General features: G+C 43.6%; 1 protein-coding gene across 2 annotated transcripts in view; it reads left to right on the plus strand.

Moving 5' to 3' along the window:
• Positions 1–15,900, plus strand: part of cacna2d2a (calcium channel, voltage-dependent, alpha 2/delta subunit 2a) — a 202,070-nt gene that overhangs the window by 48,161 nt on the left and 138,009 nt on the right. For both annotated transcript variants that reach the window (XM_086118130.1, XM_086118131.1), the window contains exon 3: positions 15,152–15,268. In XM_086118130.1, the coding sequence (XP_085974256.1) occupies positions 15,152–15,268 (117 nt within the window). The remainder of the gene's footprint in view (positions 1–15,151; positions 15,269–15,900) is intronic.

A 15,900-nucleotide genomic window follows, 5' to 3' on the forward strand; every position in this document is an offset into this window, starting at 1 on the left:
TTTGTCATGCCCGAGAAGGGGCATCAGAGTCTCGAGTCCCAGTCCAACTGTGAGACGCAAGACTATAGAGTTGACAGAGCTTTGAAATGTAACAGCCTACGCCTTTAAATTGCCTCTGGATTCCTTACCGCTTTGCTTTATTTTGCCCGCGGTGAGCCTGAGATAAGAGGGCCTGGACAAAATGGCTGCCAGAGTGACAGTCACGCAGGTTAGATACAGACTCTCCAGACGGATATCTCCAAAAATGTATGAATCGTCTCTGTCAGATGAAAGTCCCGTATCTCTACTTTATGATGATTTTGACTTTGAACACCACTACATTTTAAGAGGTCATCTGCATATTAAACAGATGTAGCCAAAAAAAGCTATGAAATCACGCTTTTTAACACCATGAGTGTCGTCATTGACTGCCAGAACTGTCCTTCAAAACGCATACTTTTAGACCTATCCATTCACTTTGTATCGGAGATGACCAACAACACATAAGCTGATCTCTTTACTTTTATAATGACCCGAATGTCTTCAACCTTGGATTCTAAACGTAATGTTTGCTTGCAGTGTGCGTCCATCAATTTTCTCAAGCGCCTGTCCTCATTAGGTTTGAGTTTGTTGATTAAGTGATGAATCCGATTTTTGAATAGATTCCATTTCCATTTATTAATAAAACAGGACATTATTTCAAATTAACAGTGCAGAGCAGACCCAAATGTACTGTAAATGAATTAGGACTCAGTAACGTGGTTGGTCTGTACCATGTCAGAAAATGGGCAAAAAATGTTGATCTTTTCCAAAATACAGCCTCATATTTGCAAATGTCTTATTTTGATTTAACATCAAGATAATGAACCTGTTCTCATGAGGTCGACAGAAATCTGAGAATAGGCTGAAATGCCTCTCAATAGTTTTCTCCAGGTACTCCACTTTCCTCCCACATTCCAAAAACCAGCATCATAGGTTGATTGAATAGTCTCAATTGTTCCGACAGTGTGACTGTGACTGTGAATGGTTGTTTGTCTGCGTGTCCAGCGATGGGCTGGTAACCAGTTCAGGGTGTACTGCCCAAAGACAGCTGGGATAGGCTCCAACATGCCTGCGATCCTCGTGAGGGTAAGCAGGTCAGGTAATGGATGATTGGAAGTTTTCTAAACAATTAATCCATCCATTCATCCATTATCTGATCCGCCTATCCTCACAGGGGTCGTGGGGGATGTTGTAGCCTATCCCAGCTTTCTTCGGGCAGTAGGTGGGAGATACCTTTAAATTGGTTGCCAGCTAATCACAGGGCACACAGAAGCGAACAAACATTCGCGGTCACACTCACACGTAAGGACAATTTAGAGTGTCCCATTAGCCTGCCATGCATGTTTTTGAAATGTGGGAGAAAACTGGATTACCCGGAGAATCACACCCAGGTATGGGCACAACATGCGAAAAAAAAAAAAGATACTTGCATATTTTCACTATTCTCATCAGGGCTTGGACCCTTTACTATACAGGCTTCTTTTCCATGGGTGAATTGTTAATTCTAAATGAACAGAGACGAGGAGTGCGACATGGCAAATTAGACTGATGGACAGGTGCCAGCCTGCCAGGCTTCATCAGTGGCATGGAAGTTGTGCGCAATTAGGAGAGGAGGAGACGCTATATCGAGACGACACCCTCAAGGCTCTGTCTCCACAGCAGGAGGACTTCCACAGAGCCCACTCAAAAGAACACACACACACACACACACACACACACACAACTGTGCAAACACAGTGTCACGCATGCAGCAAAATATAATGTGCGCCGTTTCGCACGTTTGAAGTTCTTTAGTGTGTGGAAGCATGGAATCCTGCGTACAAATTCCAGCACGTCACTTGATTTATCCCTTTTCTTTACCTTTTAATGTTGCTACTTTGAGGGAGTACAATGGGAAGGCAGGAAATTATGGCCGTATATTTAATATTCCTCCGTGTGAGGTACTGGATGTCGAGGAAGTCAGAGAAATGGTGGCGAGAAGAATTATGGGGAGGGTTATTCTTTTGCCGCTGTTTATGTAAGAAATCCTCGCAGACGGCGAAAAGCAATTCTCTACCATCAGCAAGTTAATAAAAAGCCTGCACTTTATCTCTGTCGAAAAGACAAATACCATGACGGAGGATGGAAGGGAGGAGAGGAGCACGGGGTAGGTTAGCCCACATTTCCTCTCCTCCTGCAAGTCATTTATGCTATGAATCGTTGTCTGATGGGGCCACAAGGTGCTGTTGAATCACTGGTGTGGACATGGCTATACTGTATATATATTCATATTATGGACAGCGAACACCCATTGATCACGAGTTGATGCGTTCCACAACCAGATGCACTCATTGGACAAAGAAACCGTATTAAAACATTGGTTTATCCCTCACTGTTGCTGTAAACACAATTAAAGCTATTAAAACGGAATGTATATGAAGACGGAAAGCATGAAATGCACAGAAAATGTGCGTGTTTGATATGTGTCTTTAAGAGGCGAGGCCTGCTAGGATGGAGTGTGAAGTGACGAGCCTGAGCGTGAGTGTCTGGCTGTGCGCTGTGGTCAACAGCAGCTCCTGCGTTAGTGTGTACATTTTCTTGGTGTTCATTAAACTACTGTAAAAAGGCATGGGCGAATGTGGCTCTCCTTTCCCACATGCAAGGGCATAATAGGAAGTACAGTCTTAGACAAGATTAATTAATTCCACAACATTAGCCAATTTTTAATCAATGAATTGATTAATCAGGGTCTTTTTCAGTACTTTTTCATGGTACCCAATATGAGATTGACATGATGCTATCTTCTGTACAGACGCTGCTCTGTATCAATGTTAATTTCTGTATATGTGAACAGTAAACTTCCGAGACTACATTTTACTCTAAAAATACTCTATTTGGTTTCAGTCCAAACAGTGTAAAAATTACACTTGGAAGAGAGTGAAACATTCAGAATAACTTTTGTGGTCAATTAGCAAGGTTGCTTTTTCTTTTTTTAGCAGGCACACTTTTATTTTTTAGTTACACTGTAAACATGAGTTAAAAATGAAATTACAGTCCCTCATGAATGCGAATAATATTGCGTTTCTTGCTTGCATTACAATTGACCCTTTCATACGCCAATAATGATAACCTGATCCTGTTGACATGATAAACTGTCCACTGTAGTGACCTCTGTCCCTGAAAAGGTTAATGTGAATTCATGTGTTTCTTCACATGCAATACTACGTCACCTAAAGCCAGCTTTTTGGTGGAAAAGCAGTTGGGGGATTTTTTTTTCAACATTTTCACTCGGTTGTTGTCTGTACTGTAAACCCAAATACAGTAGAGGGGAAAACTGTTCTGTTAAGCCATGACAGAATGCCACATATATTTAGTGATAGTAATGTCTGGGATGGGGGTACAAAAGGTGAGTTAGGAGCCGCAGAGCCACTTATTGCTCAAAACCAAAAGCCTTCAATTATTCCATAATGACTCCCGTTCCTGGCAGCTGAACACACTTGTATGTCACCGAGATTAGGTAAGGTTTATTGGCTTTTTGGGGTTTGACCATTTGAGCGTGTGTCCGTGTGTGTCTTTGTTCCGCCCTGTTTGGATCACCGGTTGACAATCCCTCTGATAATGTCGCCAACCCCACCCTCCCCCATTCAATGTCACCCTCCTCTTATCTCAAACTGTCCAAATGGGGTGTATGTAAACATGATGGCCAGCCTTTGTTTTTCCTGTGACGTTTGCCTGGAAGCAGCAAGCTAGCAGATAATACGCTGTGGTTCCCCCTTCGCCCGTATTACAAAGCCTTCTTCTGCTCATTCTTCTTTATTTACGTATATTGCGTGCATTTTTTTTACATGATTTTCAGGACCCAAGCTCCACCTTGGGTCCTTGGAATCATTCATTAGCATTCTTCCAGCGAATTATTTGACTTTTTTAGGGTCCTAAAACCTGCTTGGAAACACTCCAATATTTTACTCGTGTGTGTGTGTATTCGGGTGAAAACGACTGTGTTTACATGCCCAAAAACATGTATGGCAGGTTCATAGAACACTCTAAATTGTCCCAATGGTTGTTCGTCTATGTGTACCGTGCGATTGGCTGGCAACAAATTCAGGATGTGCCCCGCCCACTGCCTCAAGATAGGCTTTAACACGCCTGCAACCCTCGTGAAGAAAAGCAGATTAGAGAATCGATGGATGGATGGATGTGATATCCTCATCTAAACTGTGACTTTAGATAACAACATGATGCAAATAGATGTAATTTATGCTTCTTATTCTCTATGCTCAATAAAACGCATGATAGTCATGTCACTCACCACAGTCATGAAGCAATCAGTGTCTTCCTCGCTCCAACATTGCACCATGGCTATTGCATTGGTGTCATCTTTGATTTTGAAGTTAGCCTTTGCGTTGGTGGCATGATATGTTATGGGTGTGTTTGCAGCTTCCTTGATATGTATAAAGTACTGAAGGAGTAATAGTGTTTTTATTTCCCTCTCCCTACCCAGTGTTTTCCTTTCTGAATTCTGACTGTAATTTCCCCATTGCGGGACAAATAAAGGATATCTTAATCTTAATATGAGAAATGACCTGAAAATGAGCATATTTGGGTTTTTGCTCATGCTTACATGGCCTTTCAAAAGGTGAATCATGCCAATATTTGGGTTTTGAAAGGGTCATTGATTGCATGACTACACTCATAGACAGCTCTCTGGCTTTCGTGTCATTTACACTCTGGCCTGACCAGTTTATTAGCTTTTTAAAAATCTTTTTTTTTTTAACCTTTACACATTAACACATTACAATTTAAAGCAAAGGTTCACACAGATTAATTCCGACACCCCACCATATAATAACATTATTCAAGGTTATTTGAGCAAATTTCTTATTTCAGCCTTGAGTATCCAACTGTTAGCACTTCACTTTACTGTGTACCCTAGAATTAGCTCTCAGCTTTGCCCCATTAAGAAGCAGCCAGATATCCTTGACATTAGACAGTAGCTTTTTAGCCTATGCCATTGAGTTTGGGATGAGCATGGCGTCGAAGTATTTGCTAAATTAGCGAATGTGTGAGCGCCTGTTCATCTCTGCTTGCAGCTTCAATTAAGGCTTACTTTTCTCAAAACAAGATCAACATACTAAAATAATAAACGGGATACACTTCCCTCACTCTCTTGGCACATTCTCACCTGTTAATCCCTACAAGACATTATAATTGCAAAGTAGACTTACTTTAAGGTCAGACTGCGTTGCCGTGGCTTTCTGCAGCTTACATACTTGTGCATGTTGTCAAGCAGTATCGTGGATGTTATTTCAGAGTGTTTCATAATAATAACGCTGGGGGGAGACACAGTCGAGAAATGGTTAGCAAACAGTTAAAAGTTCCTTGGTTTTAATCTCAATTCAGGATCTTCTCCTCATGATTTCAAGGGTTTTCTGCGGGTACTCTGACTCAGTCCCTCTTTCAAAAACTTGTATCTCAGGTTAATTAAATGCTCGAAATTAGTGTGAATGTAAGTGTGGATGGATTTTGGCTTATACAGTATAGACAATCAACGATTCACAGCCATCTTTTTGTCATGTGGAAGGCCCCAGTTGAGATTTGCATGTGGTAACGGTAAAGCTGGTAATGGTAAAGCTCTGGTCTTGGTAAAGCTGTTACTGTTGATGTGTTTGTCCTGCCGTGGCAAGGATGGAGGACTGCTTATCTCCTCGTGAAGTCAGCCACAATAGGCTCGCATTTGGCTGGTTGACAGAGACGGATACCGCATCATTAAGGAATATTAGTGGGTTCGGGTGAGTGGACCGGGCTTCTTCGGCCCCCGAGAGCGGCAGCAGCCCCTCCGCAGGAAGCTTGATAAGACACAACACACCAGAAGCTTCACGTAGTTGAATAAAAGCTGATGCCTGCAGTAGGCCAGACAAATTTAGCAGGGGAGCGGGGACATTGATGGCTAGAGTTGATGTCATGTTTTGGGGCTGGGTTGTATGCCTTAATGAGACAGCAGAGGGAGAAAAACAGACTGATGATGAGTGTCAGTGTTGGGAAAACATCTACACAAGCTGTCAGGGAGGCTTAATTCTACAAGGAATGCAACTAGCATGTGGAGCTAACTAAAGGCGGCAGACGACAATGTGGGCGTGTTGCAATGTAATACTAATTAGCTATGACTATAATCTCACTCAATATTTCAGTTACTGTCTGTGTTTTTTTTTTTTTTTTTTTTAAGGACTTGAGCTGCAGGCCTGAGCTGGAGCCTTTCCCCGCTGATTCTAGATGAGAGAAGTAGAGTACACCCTGCAGGACTGTATAGGCACACAGTAACTTTCTCAACAGTTCAACTGGCAATATTTTCAGCATTCACGATGACAACGTGACAAAAATATACCAAAAAAGGGTGGTGTGAAGACGAGTGAGTTGGGCATAAATCGGATTACAACAGTGATTAGAACAAATCTGTGGCTTTATCGCTTTTCATGTTTCATGAGACCATCCTAAGTAAACATGCGGGCTGCACGTTAAGCTCGGGACATATCTGGCACTACATTAATAAATAAGTCAAATATACATAGATTAGGGCGGCCCGGTGGGCCAGTGGTTAGCGAGTCGACCTCACAGTGCAGAGGTCGTGGGTTCGATCCTGGCTCCGGCCTACCTGTCTGGAGTTTGCATGTTCTCCCCGGGCCTGCTTGAGTTTCCTCCGGGTACTCCGGTTTCCTCCCACATTTCAAAAACATGCATGACGAGCTGATTGAACACTCAAAATTGTCCCTAGGTGTGAGTGTGAGCACGGACGGTTGTTCGTCTTTGTGTGCCCTGCGATTGGCTGACAACCAGTTTAGGGTGTCCCCCGCCTACTGCCCGAAGACAGCTGGGATAGGCTCCAGCACCCCCCGCGACCCTAGTGAGGATAAAAGCGGTTCGGTAAATGAATGAATGAATGAATACATAGATTAAAAAAATATATTAAGCCTACCCATTGACTACAATAAAGTGCAGTTTTTTTTTCTTCAAGTTGCAGCCTTTGCAATTTGAATATGATATTGTGCAACATTGCGACATCGATTTGAATTCGCTCAGTCCCATAGTGTTTTGAGTACAAAGATGAACTTGCATGTGGAGGGTCATTTTTTTATTTTATTTTTTTTTACTCTTCCCATCTGTGTGTTTACATTGCCACATTTTTGGCTGACTGGAACCTGTCATCATGGCTTAATGACGAGCATGACAGAATGTGTGTGATGTGCGCAAGCTGTACCCCAGCGCGTCAATGTGCGAGTTTCATTCACTCGCGTCCTCTGTGCCAACAAAAGCATATTGGTGGCAATTGGCAGTCGCCGGTGTCATATCCTGTAGAAAGTGTCAGCAGCAGAAGGTTTGACTGGCTGTCAGCGGCATTTTGCCGAGCCGCCTCTCGTCGTTCCCTCGGAGAATGACAGGCCGGCACAGAATGCTGCCTAGGCTTCTTAGCCTCAAGCCAACTGCATGACTGATTAGCACAAATAGACATTTTAATCCAAAAACAAATGAACTGCTTTACAATTTTTAATAGTCAACACAAGAATGGGTGCAATGTGAGCTGGGCAGCAGCCCTTGGTGGTCCGATTCTCGGCTACAGAAGCCAGCTCTCGGGACGTGGAACGTCACCTCTCTTGCAGGGAAGGAGCCCGAGCTGGTGTGCGAAGCAGAGAAGTTCCGACTGGATATAGTCGGACTTGCCTCCACACACAGCCTGGGCTCTGGTATCAGCTCTCTCTCTCTCTCGAGAGAGAGAGAGAGAGAGAGGCTGGACTCTCTTCCATTCTGGAGTTGCCCACGGCAAGAGGCGTAGAGCAGCTGTGGGCATACTCATTGCCCCCCGGCTCAGTGCCTGTACATTGGGGTTCAGACCGGTGGACGAAAGGGTAGCCTCCCTCCGCCTTCGAGTGGAGGGGACGGGTCCTGACAGATCAGCGTGCCCACCCTTTTTGGAGTCCTTGGAGGGTGTGCTGGAGAGCGCTCCCCTGGGGATTCCCTCGTTCTGTTGGGGGACTTCGATGCTCACGTGGGTAACGACAGTGAGACCTGGAAGGACGTGATTGGGAGGAACGGCCCCCCGATCAGAACTTCAGCAGTGTTTTGTTATTAGACTTTTGTGCTTGTCACGGATTGTCCAATAACGACCACCATGTTCAAACGTAAGGGTGTCCATATGTGGACTTGGCACCAGCACACCCTGGGCCACAGTTCAATGATTGACTTTGTGGTTATATCATCGGATTTACGGCCTCATGTTTTGGACACTCGGGTGAAGAGAGGGGCGGGGCTGTCAACTGATCACCACCTGGTGGTGAGTTGGCTCCGATGGTGGGGGAGGATACCAGTTGGACCTGGCAGACCCAGAGTGGACCGTGTTCCGTGCCTCTGTTTTTGAGGCGGCCAATCTGAGTTGTGGCCATAAGGTGGTCGGTGCCTGTCATGGCGGCAACCCCCGAACTCGCTGATGGACACCAGCAGGAAGGGATGCACTCGGCCTGTGGGACTCCAGAGGCAGCTGATGGGTATCGACAGGCTAAGCAGGGCTCTCCAACTCTCACTGGAGCGTTTTGCAGCTGAGTGTGAAGCGGTTGGGATGAAAATCAGCACCTCCAAATCTGAAACAATGGTCCTCAGTTGGAAAAGGGTGGAGTGCCCTCTCCGGGTCGGCTAGGAGATCTTACTGCAAGTGGAGGAGTATTATGGGGTCTTGTACACGAGTGAGGGCAGGATGGAGCGAGAGATCGACAGGCGGATTAATGCAGCGTCTGCTGTGATGTGGGCTTTGTATCGGTCTGTCGTGGTGAAGAAGCAGCTGAGGCAAAAGGTGAAGCGCTCTATTTACCGGACGTTCCAACTCTTACCTATGGACACAGGCTATGGGTCGTGACCAAAAGAACGAAATTCCGGATACAAGTGGCCGAAATGAGTTTTCTCCGCAGGGTGTCTGGGCTCTCCCTTAAAGATAAGGTGATAAGCTCGGCCATCCGGGAGGGGTTCAGAGTCGAGTTGTTTTTCCTCCACATCGAGAGAAGCCAGATGAGGTGGCTCGGGCATCTGGTTAGGATGCCTCCTAGGCACCTCCCTGGTGAGGTGTTCCGGGCATGAGGAGGCCCCGGGGACAACCCAGGACACGCTGGAGAGACTATGTCTCCCAGTTGGCCTGGGAACGCCTCGGGATCCCCCGGGAAGAGCTGGAACAAGTTGCTGGGGAGAGGGAAGTCTGCTAAAGCGGTTGCCCCCGTCATCCGGCAGCGGATAAGAGAGGTTTGCGAAAAGGTGACTGGCCACTGCTCTCAGAAATCACAGTCCAGAGTGTGGAAGAAGCAAGTGCCCATAAAGACGGCAACAGCATGGATTTTTTTCACCAATGGGAGGCAGATAGCATGTTTTTTGAACGTGGGAGGAAACCAGAGTACCTAGAGAATACCCATGCAGGCACGGGGGCAACATGCAAACTCCACACAGGGAGGCCGAAGCCGAAATCGAACCCGGTACCTCTGCACTGTGAGCCCGACATGCAAACCAGTCATTGTTTGTTTTTTTTTTAAATCAAATTAAGCACTTAATTGAAAACAAATCAACAGACTATAATCGATTATTTTAGAAAAAAGTGTGAGTTGTAGTTCTAAAATTTAAAATTTTATTCCCAAGCTGTCATGATTCAGTCTCTGTTGGTCGCCAGCCGGTCTTTCCAGCTGCGCACCTGTTAACCGTCATGATCAACGGACCATCAACAAACTTCCAAGCGAACTATCAAATAATCTGCCTTGGTCAAGCCATTGTTCATGTGCAATTTTCTCGACACTCCAGATTTTGCTTTGTTCTTCTCGTTTCTTGTTTAGTGCTCTCCATTTTCTTGTAAGTAGTTATTTAATTTGGTATGTTATTCTGGTTTGGTATTTGTCGTGATTTGATTCTGTTGTCCTTTTAAAACAGGCCATTTCCGTTGATATTTTCCTCGCCTTTTGCAAGCGCTTTTTCGTTCTCTTGTTTTATCCTGGTGTGTTGACCAGCATCATTATTTGTTCTTTGTGAGTCTTGTGTTTGTTCATAAACCTTTTTCGTACCATAATCTTATCCTTGTCTACGTTTGTAGGATCCACCCCATCGGGATAATTTGATACTGACCGTTCACACTCATGGATGATCGGTATCAGTATCCGCAGCTTTAAACCTTCAACACGGAGCACCCTCAGTGTTGAACGTCCTAATGCTAAGATAAGCGAATGTTCCAAGATTAGAAATACACAGTCTAATGTATGAACAAAGCCGATAAATAAATATTACAAACAAAGCCACACTCATGATTTATAAATAGCCTATATAAAGTCAACTTTCATTTGAATATGAATTATACATGGTGCACGCTGAGGCTATCTTTTGTCTGTACCGCCCTAAATGCTGTTGTCAGCCAGTGGCTAATAGTCAAACCATACTGTAGTGTTCTTACAGTTCTGCTTAAATGACTGTTGATTATGATCAATAATGCAGGTTGTGACACATGCACTCAATTGAATCAAATATAAACAGTAGCTATTAATGCCCCAATATGTACACATAATTATCCGATAAATCGATTACATTTACTGCTTAGGTGACTGACTGGCGGGATTTCAGACATCGATTATGAAAAGACAATGAACAGACAATGAAACAGTCTTTCCTTGGGCAATGTAGAAAATGCTGGTGAAAGTGATTGCTTTTCCGTTTATGTGGCACTGAATGATACAAAAATAAACATGGGCTCCAACACTTGTGGAAAAGTGTGCTGGCAGATCCATTTCGCTTGTGCCATGTTTGATCAAACAGAAGAAGCTCATCGAGAATACTGACCTCTCATCACTGATATTCATGAGAAATGTAACCAAGAATCAAATATATTGTATTTGCTGGTGTGTATATTTGAGCTAGACCATTATGGGGTAAAAAAAAAGTCATCATCACAATTATTTTGATTGATATTAAAATGGCATTTTCATTAGTTTAACAAATGTGTTTGTAAGCGTTTGTGTGTGAATATTTTGTTTGAAGGAATATCACATATCCCGGAATGATTGGTAATTAGCCCGTTAATGGAATTTTAACATTGAATTTAGCATTAGCACTAGCCTTTTTTTTTTTTTAAACAAAGCGTGTCTTGTGTTTAAATATAAAATGTGTGTGATTCTTTCTGTTCTGTGTTTAGAATTACAGTAAATCCCAACTGGGATGTCATGAAACAGTTTCAAGCACGCTCAGGGAGGGAATATGTGTCACATGATTGCCGCACAAGCAACGTGGTGGGTGTATTCAGTCTGCTTCCACAAAGTAGGACCTTGCTGCACACTACCGTAATTGTTTTTCTTCCAATCTTATTTTTCTGTAATTGGGAGAAGCCAAAATCAAAATCATTAAGTTATATTTTGATTAAGTGCCCGGCCCTATTTTACACCTCTGGTATAAAAAAAAAAAATGTGGGCATATGTTTTAGCATTCCATGCTTGTTTGTCTGGTAAAAGTCACATTTGCAAATCTCTCCAGCCCCTGCAACATGCACTTTATTTTTGTTTGGTTTTCCCCTAGACGTTTGTCATTTGGCAAATTAAGTCAAGTCAACAGTATTTATAGAGCACTTTCAAACAGCCATCGCTGCATACAAAGTGCTGTACATGGAGCAATTTAACATGCACAATAAACAGTAAGACAAATCGGTAAACAAGGCGGTAGAAAGCACCAAACAGTAAAACCAAGAACAAATCTAAGTCATGCTGAGTCGAATGCCAAAGAATACAAGTGAGTTTTGACGAGGGTTTTGAAGATGGGCAGCGAGGAGGCTTGCCGAATGTTTAGTGGGAGGTCATTCCAGAGAGAGGGACCAGCAACAGAAAAGGCTCGATCCCCTCTGAGCCTCAGTTTAGTTCTTGGTACTTCTAATAAAGTCTGGTCCACAGACCTGAGGCGCCGGGCAGGTGTGTAGGGGCGGATGAGCTCAGAGAGGTAAGGTGGCGCGAGATTATTCAGAGATTTGAAAACAAATAAGAGGATCTTGAAAATAACTCTAAAATGAATGGGGAGCCAGTGAAGGGATGCCAGAGTAGGAGTTATGTGCTCCCTCTTACGAGTACCAGTCAAGAGGCGAGCGGCGGCATTCTGGACCAGCTGAAGGCGCTTAATGGAGGACTGGCTGACTCCAAAGTAAAGGGCATTGCAGTAATCGAGCCGGGATGTGACAAAGGCATGAATTACCATCTCAAAGTGTTCATGTGAGAGGAGAGGTTTTATTTTGGCCAGCTGTCTAAGGTGAAAGAAGCTGGATTTAACAACGGCACCAATTTGCCGATCGAGTTTGAAATCACTGTCCAGTTTAAGGCCCAAGTTTGAGACTGTTGACTTAAGATAAGGAGACAGGGGCCCAAGTCTACAGGATGGAATGTACAAGGGCCACTGGGACCAAACAATATCACCTCTGTCTTCTTTTCATTGAATCTCAAGAAATTTTGTGCCATCCAGGTTTTGATTTCTTCCAGACAGGATAGGAGTGGCCTTAATGAGAGAATTAAGGAGTTAAGGAGCCTATTCTTTCCGGAATGATTTCATTTCATATGAAAACTAAATTTGATTTGCGACATTTGTTAGTCATCTCGAGTACACCACATGCTGCAAGACCAGTCAGCACACTCCTGACAATTTTTGTCCTTCTTGCATGAGGTGTCTCTCATTTTAAAAATGAATTACAGTAACATGTTTCAAACCAGTATGAGTGTCCCTTTTTTGGTTGCAATATAGCAGCGCTTACTCCAACTGATTATTTATTGTGAGGTTCAGAGTATTCAATGTCGAAAATTGCTTGTGACATTTAGTACGATGATCATAAAAGAAGACTCCTAATTTATAGCGACAAGTTTAATTTCGTCCCTCACCTGGGAACTTGCTGTTGTGAATCTTCCAAAGTGAGGCAGGGGGCACATTAACCGAATTAATATTGATTTGAAAACAAATTTGACACGGAGTAGGCCTTTCATTTAATTATTCACTGGGGCCGACCAAAGTTGGCTTTTCTGCATTTTCACTGACAGCTTGTTCCTCTTTGGGAGAAGAACTTCAAGCCAAGTCAACTTTGTTGTCGAATATGCTCAATGTGCAACATACAGCACAGATTCAATTTCTTTCCTCTCACCCACAGTGCAACCTCAGGAGAGATAGGTTGATGACAGCTGTGGGTACCCGCGTTGCCATCAACAGAACAGTTAACATAAAATGACAAAATAATACAAGACAATACATAAGACAGACAGTCATGCAATCTTAACCACTTTTTCTATATATACTATGTTTGAAATGATGTGTGTCACTTTAGATTGTATGTAGTTCAAATTTATGTCACTTTACTGAGGAAAAAAAAACTAACTCTTTCCACCTAGGGAAGGTAGGTAAACACAATCTGTCATCTGTCAGGGCCTGGCCAGAATAAGACCAATGCCAGGCAAATCTCTTCAGAGTGCTCGGCTGGCACGGTCCAAACCTCTGGGACCAGATGTGTCAGCTCAGTGGGCCAATGGCTGCCTGCCCAGCATTCAGATTGATAGAGAGAGAGCCAGTGGATGTCTTTGTTTTCCCTCTTGCCGCACGTCACTTTGACGTATGGAATATTTGCAACTCCGGGAGAAATGTGACTGTGACAATAGTGTCGAACTTTACAGGCCCATTTGGCACAGCCCATCTTTTTGGGCCTTCTGCTGAAAGAGGATGTTCTGCTGACTAGGGCTCTACAGCTCTAGAATTAATATTGATTTATTTATTTTTAGCTGTTTTTCTACTGATCATCCGATTGAATAATCGGCTGTGCTGATTGTCGGCGCAGGTATTTGGCATTTTGACATGTATCGGCATTGGCCTTTTTGAGGAAAGATTCATTTAAAACAGATTTAGTCTGGCACTGACGCAGCGTCACTTCTCTTACTGTTGTGATCCTTCCGTCTCCAGCGTTGTCACACCCACAACCCCATCTAATGGCAGAGACACGGTAATTGCCAATCGGCAGTCCATGTGTGCCATGACTTGGGGACCATCATTTAAGGGACAATATGAATCCTTTCACTTTTTGTTAGAATTTCTATACAAGAGTGGAGAGAAAAGAGAAACCAAAAAAAAAGATACACGTTGGTAATCTGAAAAGGTGGCAAATGTGCCCTTTTCAGCCGTGTGTGTGTGTGTGCGTGTGTGTGTGTGTGTGCGTGTGCGTGTGCGTGTGCGTGTGCGTGTGCGTGTGTGTGTGCGAGTGTGCGAGTGTGCGAGTGTGCGAGTGTGCGTGTGTGCGTGTGTGTGTGTGTGTTTTAAAGATGTTTTCGCTAGGGCCCAACCTTTTTGGATTTTATTTTTAGACCAATGTCGATTGTGATATTTAGCAGAATCAAATCCGCTTAATTAAACGGATTAATCAGCTGATTAATTAAAATATATATTTAATGAATAAAATCACTTATTTTTGGGTTCCTTAATACTTTCAACAATAAAGACATGAATTATAGGCGGAAAATTTTCTGTTAACATGACTTCGGCTTTTCATATTTGTTTAACTTTACAGCACTTTGTGGTGGGGGGTGCGGGGGTGATGAACGTCCTTATGTCTGTCTTACATTGTACGAATGTGTTCAAAGCAATCATAAAATAATCAGGAAAAAAATCATCAAAAATCATCTGATTTACGCCGATTTTAAGACGACTAATCTCATCCAATTAATCGATGGGGCCCTACTTTCTGTCTTGTGGATTTTCATATATTTTTGATGCGTATGAACCCTATCCCTCACAAAAAAAAGGGGGCGGGGGTCACTGTCATACCAAGATTGTTGTACAGCCACCATCACATGATTTTGGATGGTGAGCAAGGTAAAGAAGTTAATGTTTATTTAATTTGTTCCATACCGCAGCTGGCCCTGCTAAGTGCTGTGCCATCAAGGATCTCGTTCTGTGTTTGCGTATGGGAGCGATAGCAGACTGCTTGCCTGCTCAGCGCATCATGTTTACCATCGTGTGTGTGCTCACTCCAGAGCAAGCACGCTGCTCCCCCGCGATTAAATTATTTATCCCCTTAAAACAAACGAAGGTGCGCTGTGTAATCTGAGTTGTGCCTTCTCCCATTGTGTGTGTGTGTGTGCAGATTTACAATGAGAAGAGAAGCCAGTTTGAAATCAAGAGGAACAACCCCAAGGACCTCGTGGAGAGAGTGGCGCGGGACATTGCCAGGCTGCTCAACAGTAAGAGGAAAGCCCTGGAGGTAAGCGACGAAATGCTTGAAACCTACATGCAGACATGTAAACACAAGTACGTTAAAATCACTCGCAACACAAATCTGTGATGCCGATTTCATTAACGCTTTTCGCCTGAGAAAAGAATTGTAACCCTCCTCACAACATCCATGCCAGGTTAATTTAAGAGACTAAATTGCCCAGTGGTGAGCATGTAGATGGGTGTTTGTTCCTAGTGGAGGTATAAAAAATGTTTGTGAACCCCCCCACCCCCTTTTTTAAAGTTATTAGAATTCATTAAAAATGCGCCGAAATAAACTAAAGCAAGAAGTTCACTACGGCTGCCAATAAGCGAATGTAACCGGGGTGTTAGCAAAAGAGGACTTTTGAGCAACTATTCATTTTGACCCTGATATGGTCACTTGAGAGTGAAGAGCGCTGACATTTCTGAGTTCGGTCTTCAAAAAAAAAAAAAAAAGGATGGAAGTGTGTATCTTTCAAAAGCATGTGGTGTTTGGGGGATGAAGCACATTCATCCAGAGGCGCAGAGGTCTCTCAGGGGCGTGATTAATTCCACAGTTGGAATCTTTAAAGGGAACAAGGCGTCGCAGTACATCTCCAATGGCCATGATTGGATTTGGAATGACATTGGTTTTGGCAC

Source organism: Hippocampus guttulatus, chromosome 8 (genome assembly GCF_054856545.1).
Source record: "Hippocampus guttulatus isolate MCC_2025c chromosome 8, RoL_Hgut_1.0, whole genome shotgun sequence".
NCBI classification, from domain to species: Eukaryota; Metazoa; Chordata; class Actinopteri; order Syngnathiformes; family Syngnathidae; genus Hippocampus; species Hippocampus guttulatus.